This window comes from Chaetodon auriga, chromosome 15 (assembly GCF_051107435.1).
Source record: "Chaetodon auriga isolate fChaAug3 chromosome 15, fChaAug3.hap1, whole genome shotgun sequence".
In the NCBI taxonomy this organism is placed as follows: domain Eukaryota; kingdom Metazoa; phylum Chordata; class Actinopteri; order Chaetodontiformes; family Chaetodontidae; genus Chaetodon; species Chaetodon auriga.
This window is the reverse complement of record NC_135088.1, coordinates 23537603-23552775: the sequence shown is the minus strand read 5'-3', so window position 1 is coordinate 23552775 and position 15173 is coordinate 23537603. Positions and strand designations below refer to the sequence as shown.

General features: G+C 38.7%; 1 protein-coding gene across 1 annotated transcript in view; it reads right to left on the bottom strand.

Annotated features, from left to right (window-relative positions):
• esama (endothelial cell adhesion molecule a) overlaps positions 1 to 15173 on the bottom strand; it is a 61091-nt gene that overhangs the window by 7108 nt on the left and 38810 nt on the right. The window contains exons 2-6 of the mRNA XM_076750917.1: positions 4396 to 4547; positions 2176 to 2377; positions 1858 to 2013; positions 519 to 641; positions 172 to 304 (exon numbers count right to left, since the gene is read on the bottom strand). Of these exons, the coding sequence (XP_076607032.1) occupies positions 172 to 304; positions 519 to 641; positions 1858 to 2013; positions 2176 to 2377; positions 4396 to 4547 (766 nt within the window). The remainder of the gene's footprint in view (positions 1 to 171; positions 305 to 518; positions 642 to 1857; positions 2014 to 2175; positions 2378 to 4395; positions 4548 to 15173) is intronic.

The following is a 15173-nucleotide window of genomic DNA, read 5'->3' as shown; positions in this document are numbered from 1 at the left end:
AATGTTTGTGCGTATCAGTTCCCATATCAGTCAAACAGCACATTGAAAACATTTTTTTTAATCAGCTCATCTAAACCAAAAAAGGTTCTGGGTGAAACGTGAGCACCTTCATGTAAACACCTGTCAGTGCCAGTGATTCTGGCTACTTGGAGGTCAGCCACTTGAACTCACTTGATTTCATTAGCCATGTCATCCTCATTGTCTCTCCGCCTCTTCACCAGAAAAACGAGGCAGAGGAGGAGGAGGAAGATGAAGCCAACCACTGAACCCACTGTGGCGCCGACAATCATCCCCACATTAGTGGCTAAAGGAAGAATCATGGGACACATAATGATTATATGTCACCAAAGCACATACTGTATCTTGACATATTGTACATATTGTTTTTGGGAATATTTTTTCTGTTAAACAAATGTCGTAAATGAGTATGGAAACATGCAAACACAAGCTTAACAACAGATAACAAAATTTGCAAATCGTATGTACAATGGTTGATTATGTTGTTGTGTGCTACATACAGGTGACAATCTCCAGGTTGATGAAGCAGCTCTCTGATCCGGCTGAGTTGCTGGCTGTGCAAACATATTTCCCTGACATGTTGCTGCTCAGGTTGCTCAGCTTCAGAGTACCGGTCTTTTCATCTAAAACAGCACAGGACATGGAGGATTACAGTCAAGCATGCATACATATTATTCCATGTGTATTTGCATGCACATGGATATACATGCACACACATGTCAACACAAAATCAGACTGCAAATGCACCCTTGCTTTGACACATTACACGTTTATTCAAATTCTATGCTTCAGATGATAAGTCATCTTTAATTTTCAGTGTTGGTTATAATGTAATGTAGACGAGACAAGAAATGTCAGCAAGGAGTCAGTCCTTTACTAACAGCCCAACATCCAATTTTGCCAACTGTTGAAAATACTACGGCTGAATATAGTATTCCTTGCTTCCCTAAAGCTAATGCCGCCTTACTATAGCCTTACTATTATTTATTATTTAATCAGTTCAAATTCTGTGCATGAAAATAAAATTTAACGTGAGCTTTCTAATTGATTATGCCAAATATAATTCATGAAGGGTGCAGGAGATGTTTTACATTATTAAACACTGCATAAAAAAATTAAAGCAGTGTGAAGCTTTGGAACAACCAAACAAGTACTGAAACATAAAATATTGGGGAAATATATTGATTCACTTCTCTGCAGAGAGTTCAATATGAATATCAATACCTCTCTCATATCTATTGTTTAACTTTGAAGCTGTAGCCAGGGGGCTATAGGCTTAGCTTAGCATAAAGACTGGGAGCAAGTGGAAACAACTAGTCTGGCCATGTCCAAATGGTAAAAAAATGAGAAAAAAAGAAAAAAAAAGAAAAAAGAATCTTTCTTTTGAAGATGAATGCACCAAATCAGGAAAAAGTATCTTGTTGTAAAACAGCACCACCATCATCACATCATCTAAAATCAAAAACTGGGTTCCAGTAAGCTTCCAGAAACCTGACTGGGGGTAATATAATTAGCAATGTAAATGAGTATGGCGACTCCTTGTTTCAGTGTAAAAACATACTCTCGCTTATTAGTCCTTAAGCAACAGTATGAATCATTTGAAGAATGTTGAAAAATTCTCATTACATTGGCCCTGATGCCTAAGTTTTCTCCTGAATCAAAGTTACAGAAACATAAACGGTATCTGAAATAATGAATAAATAAGTTTGTGGGACACTTGCTCTACTAATATTACTGTTGCTGAAATGTACACCAGATGTCATTCAGTAAGCAACTCCAGCAACACTAGCAAGTACATAAATCTTACTTGTCAGTGAATAATAATAATCAGTTACTCACTAAGCATGGGTGAGAAGAAGACCTCAGAGGTGGGACTGGTTTTCCTCCACTTGTATAGAGGAATGGGCTTCCCAGAACTGGATTTGCAGCTCAGAGTCACATTTCCCTTCAGCACTGGCTTCCCTGATACAGAGCACTTAGGAACAGCAGGAGGGACTGAGACAAGAGGATTACAAAATGTTTATTTTGTTAGATAATACAATATGTAATTCAATCTTTCTCAGTCTAGTTTTCAATGTAGGAAGACCAGTGTAACTATAGTGCAGGAAAGATGATGTAAATGTGTCGTTTTTTTTCCAAGCAGGATCTGTTTCTTACCCTTCACATCCAGACTAAGCTCAGCAGTGAGGTCAGGACTATCAGGAATGATGACCTGGCAGAAGTAGCGTCCTGAGTCAGACTCTTGGGTGTTGTTGATGTACAGTGACACATCGCGTGAGGGCATACTGGTGGTGAAACCAACGCGGCCCTTAAACTGGGAGCTTCCCACGCTCATGGAGCCTTTGGTGTAGGAGATGATCTGGACAAGTCAACAAAGAGCCAATGTCAGACATAAAGAAACAGGAAACACAAGAAGCTTGCGAGCACACAGTGCAAGAACAAATATTTGTCCATTTGGCCAGATGAACCAGGTTCATTGACATCCATGTCAATATGATTATATATTGTTATCCTGGGTCAAAAGAATCAGAGGGAATTTTAATCCTGACATCTCTTGCCCAGAAAATTGTGTCTGGCCTTTGTCGAACATTTGGTGAAATGCATTACAGAGTAAACCTAGTAACATGCAACACAATTGGTACTCCACAGACAAATCTTCTCATACATTCATGTACTTCACATTTGTCTCTCATTTCCATCAACCTAGGCTTTAAAAGTCTTGAACTGTGTTACCAGTTTTGGGTTGGATTTTTCCTAAATGGGATGTGACACAATGAGACATGTTGTGGACCGAAGAGCAAAAGCAACAATGAATATCTCCAGTTAACAAGTATTGTTTGTGTATCCAGAGGCTGATATATCTTCTTCCTCTGTGCCATAGAGCTCCATTGCTGTCCAAAAACTATTAAAAACAGATTGGTGAGCCAAAATGTTACACTGGGTGACGTGTTCCTTCCTGCCCATGTACACACACATTGTAATACATACAATGCCCGCTACTGGAAATGATGATATTTTAGAATAATTCATCATTTTGCTGAAAGCAATAACACAGCTGTTTTTGGGAAATCATTTAGCCAATGAATGAATATTATATGATGTATACTATGACCATTTTTTAAAGATTCATTTCACTTCAGTAGATTCCAAAGAGTTTTGGCCTGAATGCCAACGACATGGCAGGAAGTCAGAATGCGCTGAGAGATGGACAAACTCATTGTTGGTTTTGCTGGCAATAAGTAGAAAATATTGCTGCCTTATCCTTTAAGTTGAATGAAAGAAGGATAGAAGGGGTGAGGAAACACCATAGTTTTGGTGCAATTACTGACAATGCCATAAAATGTAATCCTGAATCTTAGAACTGACTATGAGCTTTTAGACAAAAGATCTCAGGTGAAGATAGTGTGGTCACTGCTACTATAAGTGTCAGTGCATGTAGGCCGATTAGTTGAAATGGAAAGTGAAAGCAGGAAAAAACAAGACTGGGCTGTTTTTTTTTTCTTTCCAAATTTCACTAGTTCTAATCACTAGTTGTGATTGTCTCACATTAGCTGCTGGACTGCACAGCATGCAGATGGCTATGCATCACTGTAACACACACATGGAATTCTCTAAAGAGACTATGGCATCTAGGTTTGGCTTTGAGGTAGGGAGAGATTGTTCTTTTGATTCATCTCTTTGGCTACAAATGACAGAAAAGCAGAGCGAAACACTGGATGGCTGTCCAGCATATGAAAAAAAGCCTCTCTTTTAATCAACTGTGTCTTTCCCAGTCCTCTGTTCCCCTGTTTTCTTTTTGATTGTCATCCTCTTCTGGGTTGTCCATCTGTACAGCCCAATAATCTGACCTAGGCAGATACGTGAACTGAGCCACGGTCAGGTCTCTAGGTAACGTTTAAAAAAATAATGCAGGGTTGAAGAGGAGTTGATCAGCTGGGCTTGTTATGCAAATCCCCCCTGCTTCATTTCATGTTTTAACACAACAGTGATTTCATAACTAATCTGATTCGGAAAAACATGTTTGTTTAATTAAGATAACCGTGTTTTTCCAAACACAGAAAAACACACATTGTACAGTATTGTGCATTAAGGCAGTAAAGAAATATTCACTCCTTGTATGAAGGATTTAAGCCATTTCTGTCTTGGATTAATTTCTAAGGGTTTACAAAGAAAGAGCTTTGCAAGATTAACAGTACAAGAATGGCCAAACATCCTTTCGAACTGTAATCCACATATAGCCACAGAAGGCAAAGCAAAAAGATTTTATAGCTGGGCTGTATACATTATGTTACATAGGACATGGAGGAAGATATGAGTGAACATCACGTCATTGATTTCCACATATGACTTTGTACAATCTTCCATTTGCTTCCTTACCAGCTGGGTGTTGTTAGAGACAAAGTTCCAGAGGATGGTGTTGGTGCTCAAGTCACTGCCTGGCTCTGAGTTGTACGAAGCCCTCAGCACAACCATCTGACCCTTGATCACATCCATAATGGTTTGGGGCATCAGGATTTGGGCCCATATGCCTGGATGGAGGAAGGAAGAAGGGGAGATGTCAGTGTGATCCCTCTGCAAAACTATCAGGTTTTCATCCAGTAGTGACATGCCATGAGTGATAATGGCATCCATATCCAAAATATTTACTAAGCATTGAAACTCTTGTAATAACATCATAAGAACACACAGTAAATATAGATATAGTAAAATAAGCTGAAAAAAAACTCATTGGTAAGAATTTTCAGCAGTATTTCATAGGTATTTAGAGGAAGAAACATTTATGGAAACATTTTGAAAGTGTGTTATCATCATAAAAATCAGTACAAATGCTGTTCCTACCAATCAGAGCTGGGAGAATATCCATGCAGGTGAGTGTATGTGCAAGTTAAGTCTTAATAGTTCTACAGTACACAGTTTCTGGAGTAATGTTTGTCATCAAGCTACAGACCCATCAGTCAAGCAGCAGTCCACAACAACAAGAAGACAATCTGCCAGTCAGCATGTCCACAGAGTTCCATTTTTCATCTCAAAAAGATTTGATCTAAGGGAATTACGTGGCGCTACATGTGATGTTGATACATGATGTTGACATGAGAGCCAACAAAAAAAAAAAAAGGGAAAAAAAAAAGAAAAAAGTGGGGAAAATGCAGAAGTTCAGTGATCCTCTGGAAGAAGACCACAGGCACAGTTCAAATTATGTGATGTACATTTCTCTGCCTCACATTGCCTGGTATCATCTTCTTGATGCAATCTTCATCATCACAGGTCATTACTGGATGATCAGAGGGGAAACGAATAAGGAATAATGAGTCTTATTGCAAAGTATCCCTGATACCTTGAACATTTAGTTCATTAGTACAAATGTAGTTCAATTCAACATAAAAATATGAGCTAAATAAAACAAATTACAAATAACAAGCTTGTGAATTCAAAGTAAAGTGGCAAAGTAAGGTGACAGAGTTGATTTTTCTGGAGCAGCCTGAAATTTACTACTGTATTCAAGGGCTCATTGGCAGGATAAATGGTAGTGTTCATTATTGCCAGAGAGGGGCAGCAGAGAGCCAAAACACATCTACCAAAACACAAAAGAAAAATAAAGAAGTACCCTATCTGCAGGTTTATATTTTACACATTTTCTGCTGAAAAGCATTTTATAGATGATATCCTCTTTAAAATCATTCAATGCGTCACCTGTGACAGTTTGTTTATGCTCTGTGGCTGACTGTGCTTTAGAGTAATTAAAGGTTTGGACATTGTCTGAGATGAATGCTATTCCCTCCTCTGGTGGACAAATGATTTTGGTTTGGATCATGTTGTTAGTCAACAGAAAGTCTACATCTGCCCTTTTACTTCTCTGTCCATCCCAGCAATCACAACAGAGATAATCAAACAGAGACAGTATAAAAGATGATGGTGACTCACTCACACACACACACACACACACACACACACACACACACACACACACACACACACACACAGAGAGAGAGAGCATGGTGACTATATGTTTTTTCTGTATTTTGTCTTTAAGTCATCTCCATCACTCTCCCCTCACATTGCCTTTCACCTGGCCCTCTTTTTCTCTCTCATCTCTAACCTTTCCACCTGTCCTTTAAACAGAATTTCTCTTTGTCTTTCAAAAAATCTTCCCCTTAAATATTATTCATTTCAATAATTCCAACACTGAGAAAACATGTACCAGAGTCAATTCTGTTCAGTCTCACTTAGTGCTTATGTGTGAGATTTCTCTGTGTGTGTTGTGTGTGCTTATCAGTTTTACTGACACAACCTTCATGTGGATACTAATGAAAAAAGATGGAAATCTAGCTAATGACATCCACTTTCATACACAAACACTCTTCACCCACGACACTGCACTCCAAAAATAGTGATTTTAAAGCTTCATTTTTTAACACACTAATGCAACATGCATACTGTATTAGTCTACATCATTGTAACGCGACAGGGAAAAGCAAGTCACTCTTACTATTGATTAGGTGTAACAGTTGCCACTAACAATTAAGAACTAAGAATATTTCTTCATGCACAGGAAGTGATGCAATGAAATGTAAATGCAAAGTCCAATTCAAAAGTGTGAAGTAGTGCTCTGTCCAGACTCATCAGTGATAGCTGAACCTCTTCACTACCTCGGCACCAGCTAGACACTACAAAGAAGAAACTTGGTCTGCTAATGTCATGGTACATGACGTCTGGGTATTGAAGACCTCAGTTTTCAAAGAGTTGCCACAGGCTAGCTGACGTTTGGGGCCACCAACTTGCAAAGTTCCCCAGTGCTGCTTTAAAGTCCCAGTGAAACTACATTTTAGAAGTGTCCTGCTTCCTTAATCTGTGCTTCTCTCTGAAACAGAATATTAGGGTGATAACAGTGAAAACGGTGAACCAGTTGAAATCAGCCAAAGCAATTATGAAGCACTGCAGCATCATCATGATAGTTCAAGTCACTTTTAGCTCCGTTTTTGGTCTCTACCAACTTGTGAGATAGTTGTGTCTTCAGCTGCTAAATGCTCCACTATGTCCACCAAAAAATGATGCTATGAGAGGGGTGAGAGTGAACCAAAAAAATAAAGTTGTGGGTGGAGAGCTAAACAATAAGCTGAAACTCACTATAAAGCTCCGTAAAGATGCGGGGAGCAGAAGATTCAGCTGCTAATTGTTTTTATGTTCATTACTACAAGTTACTGAGTCCTTTCATTTTGATTTCACATTGTAATTTGATATATTGTTGTTAAACAAATATCAATTATAGCTGCTTTAATATTAAACAAGGATATACATTCTAAAAAAACATCAAGACATTTTGTTTCCTTGGAGAAAAAAACTTGGCTCAAGATGGTTTGCTTTGGAGTTGAAATTAAAACTACAACAATGTACCATGTAAAGAGATCTCTACTGGGAGTAATTGGAGGTATCAGTTTCTCTGTCACTGTGGAGATGGGTGGAGCTGATAAGTGACCATGGTAAGAAAGAGTGTGTAGGCTACACTCTATAAACATTGTTTCTAATAAAGGGTCATGCCAATGAAGACTTTACAATATAGAGTGAGGTGAGGAAGGAGATGGGTGAAAAAAGATGAACAGCGGAAGAAGAAAATGTGCTGAAAAGGAGGAGAAAGGAAGGACAAGAGATGGCAAACAAGAAGAGATTAATTGTGTCAATCGGTCTTTAGACACTAAGCAGATTTGCTGTAGCAGTGAGAAGGAGTGAGATGGATCAGTGGACATGTAGAGATGATGGAAAGAAGCTTAAACATAAACATAAAGAGTCACTGTGGAGCAGCTCTCTGAATATTACAGATTGCAAAAGATTCCATGGAGAGGCTGCTGAAGTCTCAGAGAGAAAGATGGATGGATGGATGGATGGATGGATGAACAGATGGATGAATGGATGGATGGATAGATGGATGGATGCACTAACATAAAATCAGAATATCTAGGACAAGGATGCTATGACAGCCAACACAAGACAATCATAGACCTACATTCTGAAAGTGTTGAGTGGGACTTGATTGTTTGGACTTATGTAATTAGTATGTAATTCTACATTAGTAATTTACAGCAAGAATTGACATTTTGGAAAATACACCTATATATTTCTGTCCATGGGTAACAAAATGACTACCGGCAGCTATCAAATTAGTAGAACTGTGGTTTTAGGGGGGTTATGTATGTGCCAGACCATCATGACCTGCTACCTGCCTTTGGGCTAAGGTAAACTAGCCATATCTTGGCTGTAGCTTCATGTTTAATGGGCAGGTAGAGTTCCATCAAAATTCTCATGTAATTCTTGACAAGAAAGCAAATAAGCATGCTTCCCAAAAATGTTGAAATATTCTTTTAATTCTCTTTAGAGGGATTTTAGAGGTTTAGTTATAGGTGCTAAACCCAACTTGTATATATTGTGCTTACTCACTATTGTGGAAAAGAAAATGCAGTATTTTGTTCGATAACTGAAATTTGTGACCTGTAGTGTGCATGCAAGACTTCCCAGCAGGGCTCATCCACACACCAACATTTCATTGGGGAAAATGGGCCAAATCTTCAGCTCCTCATTAGTGTAGATGGACTGCTCTTCATGATTTAGCCTGATCAGACAAGCACATTTTTTTCCTTCAAAATCTTGCCAAGTGCTGCTTTAAGAAGATTTCCTGACAGAAATCCTTGCTGATTCCAATGAGAGTGCATCCCACCAAAGGAAAAGCTGAATGAAGGTATGGAGAGATGGAAAATGAAGGGACAAATAGAGAAATGAACAAGGCCACAGGGATCACATTCAGAACACTCTTCATTCTTAATTTGGTCAGTGAGTGAGGCTTAATCTTTCCCACTGTGGCAGGTCTGAAATTCACTCTACAGGCTTCATGACGACTGGCTTTAAATATTCCATGGTGACTGATGGCTGGGCAGATGGGAGTGATTTGATTCAGTGTGAAGAGAATGAAGGGAGTAATTAGGTCTGGGTGGGTCACACTGAAGGTAATCTGGGAATTTCACTAAGTCTGATTTCAGGTGTTTGATTATTAGGTGGACATGCTTTTATTCATCTTTCTGCCTTTTATTACACTTCATGTGGGGTCAACCCTTTGGGAGGTGGGAATTTGGATCCGAGCAGTAGTTCCCAAACTTTTTTAGACCACATCACATTCTATCATAATATTATCCATGTGAGGACCATAGGACCTGCTGCTTCTATAGAAGGAGCAGCTTCTTATTTTCCGGTGATCATGCACTAATGAAAACATAAATATGGATATTTAATTTCTGTCAATAAATCCACCAAAATCCTAAACACTGACCCTTTTTGACATACACTCAATTGAAAACAATACAAAGACATTATAATTAATGTTTGACCTCACCATTATTTTTATAAATATATGCTTATTCTGAATTTGATGTAGCAACACATTTTAAACAAGTTGGGACAGGAGCACCAAAAGACTGAGAAAGTTGGGGAATGCTCCAAAAACACCTTTTTAGAACATTCCGCGGGTAAACAGGTGATTGGGTAAAAAGGAGCATTCTCGAACGGCTCAGTCATTCACAAGCAAGGATGGAGCGAGGTTCAACACTTCGTGAACACATGATTGTGTAAAGGAGATTACTACACAGAATTGAAACAATTCTCTTTAACACACCAGGACATTGCACATAATTCCACTGTTACTCGTTTAATGCTAAGGCTTTCCTGGTAACAAAACAATGGCTGACAATGGACTAATGTCTTTTTTACTCAGAGCAACAATAAAATCAGACCAAATCAGCCACACCTTACTCATGTATCAGTACGTGTTGAAGTCAGTCTCCTGGAAAAACAAGCAATATATCAGTGACGAAAAAGATCAGATGACACTGTCATCTAACTGCTTGGTTGAGTGTATGAACCTCAGAGCCAAGTGTATATTGAACACATGAGTGAGCACTATCAGAGCCAGTTCTCTCCCTGGATCAAAATAGTCTGCTGTGCGTGTTTCTGTATGTGCAAATCTCCTAATTACAGGAAAGACTCCAGATTCAGCATGTTTACTTCTACAGGCCTCACTGTAGATAAAGTAGAAGCCAAGCAATTGGATAGGGGGATCTTAACTAGTGTCTTTCATGCTAAAACGATGGGTGGAGTGGCCGGTCACTTCCTCTGAGAGCGTTATCAGCTACTTTGAGTAAACTGAGGGAGGTGGAGAAATAGATGGATTATGCGAATGCCATTGGTAAGATGTTGCTAAATTTCTTACATCCTAATTTCAAAAAACATCAGTTCATCATGCTGTATGTGAAGAAGGAGCAACACAAAAAATCCAACTGTACAACAGCCTCATTAAAGAATCAGAGTAGACGAGAGGATGGTAGCAAGAACAAGAGTGACAAAAGGCAGAGGAGAGAATGGGAGACATAATCTGGATGATCAGCAGTGAGAAGTAGTTCAGTGATGCAAAGATGTCCCCATGGACTCCACCCTCTGGAGGCTGGGTGGAGAGGTGATGCTATGCTCTCTGATGGAGATAATCTACTGAACAAACTCATGAAACAACAGATCTGACTTTGGATTGGTGGTTCCTCTGTCCTCAAAGTAGAAGAAAATATGTCTGAGTACCTATCAGGAGTTGTCTCAAATAACAAAAGCATGCCATATTCTTAATATATAGATGAACTTCTGCATGTAGCAGTTTTATGTTTGCCTTTAGGTCAAGAAGCTGAGAATACTCTGAGGTGTTACTGAAGCTTTCAGACAGAGGGAAAAGGAATAGGTCTCAGAAATACAGTCTGAGAGTTATTTCTCACTGAGTGTACCTGTATATTTGCCTCATCAGTGAGCTGCAGCTCTACTTCAATTCTTGGAAGCAGACCATTACTAAATGTAATGCTAATAATTGATACTCAAAAAATAATTTGTTTTTCTCAATAGCTACACACAACTGTTAACATGTTCTAGTGTCCTGACTTAAGGCAGTAGGTTAGGGTGTAGCACAAAGCTAATGTCTGTGTATTTTACAAAAGTATCAGCTACAGACTGCTTCAGATATTTCTACCCCATAAGTCTATGTATAAGTAAAGCTTCTTGCAACATGCAGTATATAAAACTACTTGCTTTTTGAAACATACAACTAAATTAATCAAATAATAAAACCATAACTTGTATTTGAACCATCCTTTTTTAAAAAAAACAAGTCTAAGCTGAGTTTAAATAAAAGCTTTGTGACTGTTAATAGTTGGATTGGAAATGAATAGTGGAAACAGGAGGTTTTAAGAGTGGCAAAGCACAAGTCAGAATTGCACTGGGCCAAATTTCATTCTTTTCTTTAAAAAACAGATTGAATTATAGAATTATCTCTGTATCATCTAACTTCAGCTCTTAGGTTCCTCTCTACTAACAAGTCTTTAGTAAAAAGAACAGCTGTGTCCAGCAGTCAAGCTTTATTCCACACTGCACAATTAATCTGGTGAAAACTGATGAAAAGTTACTGAGAATTATCCAGCTGAATGTCTGATTATTGATCTATATACATCTTTTTCTGCTAGTTTACATTTTGTCAAATCAGCATCTTGGACAGTTCTGCTGCTTTGGCTGTTAGCAGTTCCTGTTCACACTGTCAGTTCACGCCAATTCACCTAGATCACTTTGATTCTGAAGAAAAAGTCTGAATCTGATGATTATAAGAAAAGAGCTAAGTTATAAGGAATACCTTATTGATATAACTTCTAACCAGAGGACATCAGAGATTCTTGGAATTCTGCTGCAGTAGCAGTGTGTTTGATGTCTGTGTGTTTCAATCTCAGGTGTGACTCTAAGAAGAAGAGGTGTGGTGTTTGGGGCAAAGGTCCATGAGGTGAGAGGTCAGTGGGATTATTTCTACAAAATATTTGGATGTTGTTCAGAGCACATTATCTGTTCATATCTGAACAATACAGCAATACAGCATTGTTTACATCCCTAGTTCTTAGTGAACCCCATTCAAACTAAGATTTTCACTTTCCAACAGATGCTCTACTTGACCACACATTTCCAGCCACTCATAACATATAAAGTACATGATTTCTTTCATGTGTTGTGCATTAGTTAAGCCTGCACATTGACATGAATCTCTTCTATTCAGCACTGAATTATTAAGTCACACACCTAACATCACACATTCACAGCCAGATGCTTTCACTTCCACCATTTACCTCTGTTGTGTGAAAATATGCATGTACAGTGTATGAATATTTAATAACACTCACTAAGTGCAAACTAAGCAACCAAAACTGCCTCTAGATGACTAAATTAACAGATAAATAAGAAGGAAAATATATAATACAAGCTAGGTATACTTATGGAAATACTTTCATTTGGTTATAAGCCTTAAAAAGGTTAAATAAATACATGCAAAGTTTTTTCAAAGGGAATTGCACCATTTAGTGGAGTTACCTGAATTATTCGACCTTGTTTCAGGAATTTGACACTCAAAAAAATGACTGAATTTAAGTGTAGTGCAGGTTAAGTCCACTGAGGTCCAGGGTCTTTTTTGTCATGTGCAACATTAGCAGCACGTTTACACACAGACAGAACAAAAGCATTTCATCGTGAATAATAGATAAGGGAAAAGTGAGAGGAGAGGAATAAGACACACTACTGAAACAGTAACACAGTCCACATGCAATCAAATCAAGTCCAAACTTTAAGATCATTCACAGCAAACAGTTCCTGAAGCTCCACTTTAGATAGAAGCTTTCTGATGAATATTGAAAAAATGGAAAGTGCAAGGGAAATACAGACATAAAATACAAATCAAATTGCCCAGGCATCCTATTAAGTAAAGGTATTTTTGACACAGTCCATGGTTGGATTAACCCACAAGGGGGCTCTGGGCAAAATGGAGATGTGTCCCTGGTGGTTTCCTCCCTAATAAATGCTTTGCTCTTCTCATGCCTCACATACACAGAAATAATGCAAAAGCGTTCCCATTACATTGAGAATAAGGAAAGTGCTCCCTTCTGATGTTCTTCCAAATCTTACTGTTGTTATGAAGACATTTGGTCCTCACAAAGATAGAAGCACAAGAGTACTCAAACACACATGCAGACACACATACAGCTTCTCGTTCACCAAGAGGGCTCAGGGCGAGAGACCGAGGCAGAGCTCATCATCTGATAACTGCGCAACTATCGTTCCTTGCAGTATAATTAAAGGAGAGACACAGCGGTGGGACTCTTGGAGTGAAGAATGAGTCGTCTCTGTCCTCAAGCTGCAAAACTACCAGCCACTCATCAGCTGGATACACTGAGAGAGAGGGAAGAGGAGGAGGGAAGCATCTGCTTAATTGGATGAACAGAGATAGTATGAGGCCAAGGGGGTCAGCAGTGTGTGTGTTTGTAGCTCTAGAAGTCTGCCTACATGTGTGTTCAAGCACTAGTTTATGTTTATACTGTATGCATTTTCTTCTAGCTATGACACACATCTCCAGGGCTGGACTCTGACTGTCTTCCTTGACAGCTGAAGATGTGTGTTGGGATGCATAGCCTACTGAATGCTTTCCTGTCTGAATTCATCCTGTACACTTACTATGTAAATGTACTGAGAGATGTGAGTCTCCAGTCTCCCTCACTGTGTGGAAGCTGCTCTTGTCCTTGTACGTGCAGTATTAATCTTGGACACAATGGCTATGTTTACAATACATAACAACAATAAGAACAATGAGTGACATTCATTACTGCTTACATGTGCTGCTTAAAAAAAAACAAAACAAAACACATGTGTTTGTTCAGACTTTCATGGCATGTTTTTACCAGCATGCACCTGTCCCTTTCCCCGTTTTTAGTTTTTCCTGTCGTTGAATACATTTGGCCAAAATCCCTTCTTGCACTGCACTGCAGCTCTTACATTGCGAATAACCAGCCTACTGCTGCTCTGTATTCTCCTACAGTTGAGTAAAGCAACTACCAACAATATTTGTCTGGATAATACTGCCTACTGGACGATGTACAAAATGGAATGCAAGATGAAGTCAGGCAAAAAATTGCCTTGTCACTGTTTACTGTTAGCTCTGTTGTGTGCAGCACTTCATTCAAGATGGAGGCAAGGTGGAGCTATGAGGTTTTGCAGCTAGTCCAACCCCGCATCACAACAAAGCATGTAATACACCCTGTCTCTGTTATGTTTTGTGTTGGCTAGACGTGAAAACAGCTCCTTCTATGGCCAAGTTGGCCATAATACATATGCTATGTCCAGTTACACTTTCAAAATAAAGCTTGCTAGGAAACATTTTGGATGACAGTCAAAGTCCGCTCAGGCTTACGCACCAAAACAACTTGGTTAAGTTTAGGAAATGATCATCGTTTGGCTTAAAATAACTGTTTCCTTAAAAGAACCAATAATGACTACTGGTTTCACACTGGAATCAAACACTGGCCTGTGTGAAATTAAATAAATATAAATGTCTCAGAAACAGCAGTTGGAAATCAGTTCAATCCATTTTTGTCATTGAGTATGCTTTGAAAAAATACCAGCCTCTTCACTCACCCTCAACTGTGTGTGTTTTTAAATGCAATACCTATGCAACAAGCAACACATAATTAGTCTGCTCAAAAACAATATACAATTGTAACCTGAGCTGTGGCACATCAACACATAATTTGCACTATAAATGCATGATTATGTGATCGTAAGTACATAAACATCATTGGATTTTAGTGTTTACATGAACCCTGTCTGACTTTCAATATATCACAATGGTGTTTTTTGTGACAAATAAAAATGCTTATCAGTGCTCAGAAAGATGATATTGCAGATCCTGCAACAGACAAATTCCTGCATAGTTTTTGCACTTAATGGACAACACAACTCTTGTTCTCATGTCACTGTTCTCAGATTCTTATACAGCAGTATTCATGCGCCAGTGTGGTGTACAGGTTTCTGACAGCACTTGAGCCTTTAGCAAGAACAGAGTGCTGTGGTTAATTGGAGCTGTTTTCCATCTGATCAAGACACCATGAGAACTGCTGGAAAGGAGAAATTACTGAAAATCTGCCATTGACAGAACTTGAGGCTGTTATTGAACACTGCAGATAAAAAGCCATCCTCATCCATCCAATATGATCAGCCTTATCAGATGACAGAAACAATGGCACTTCAATTCCAATCCAGCTTTAGACCAAAAAAAAAAA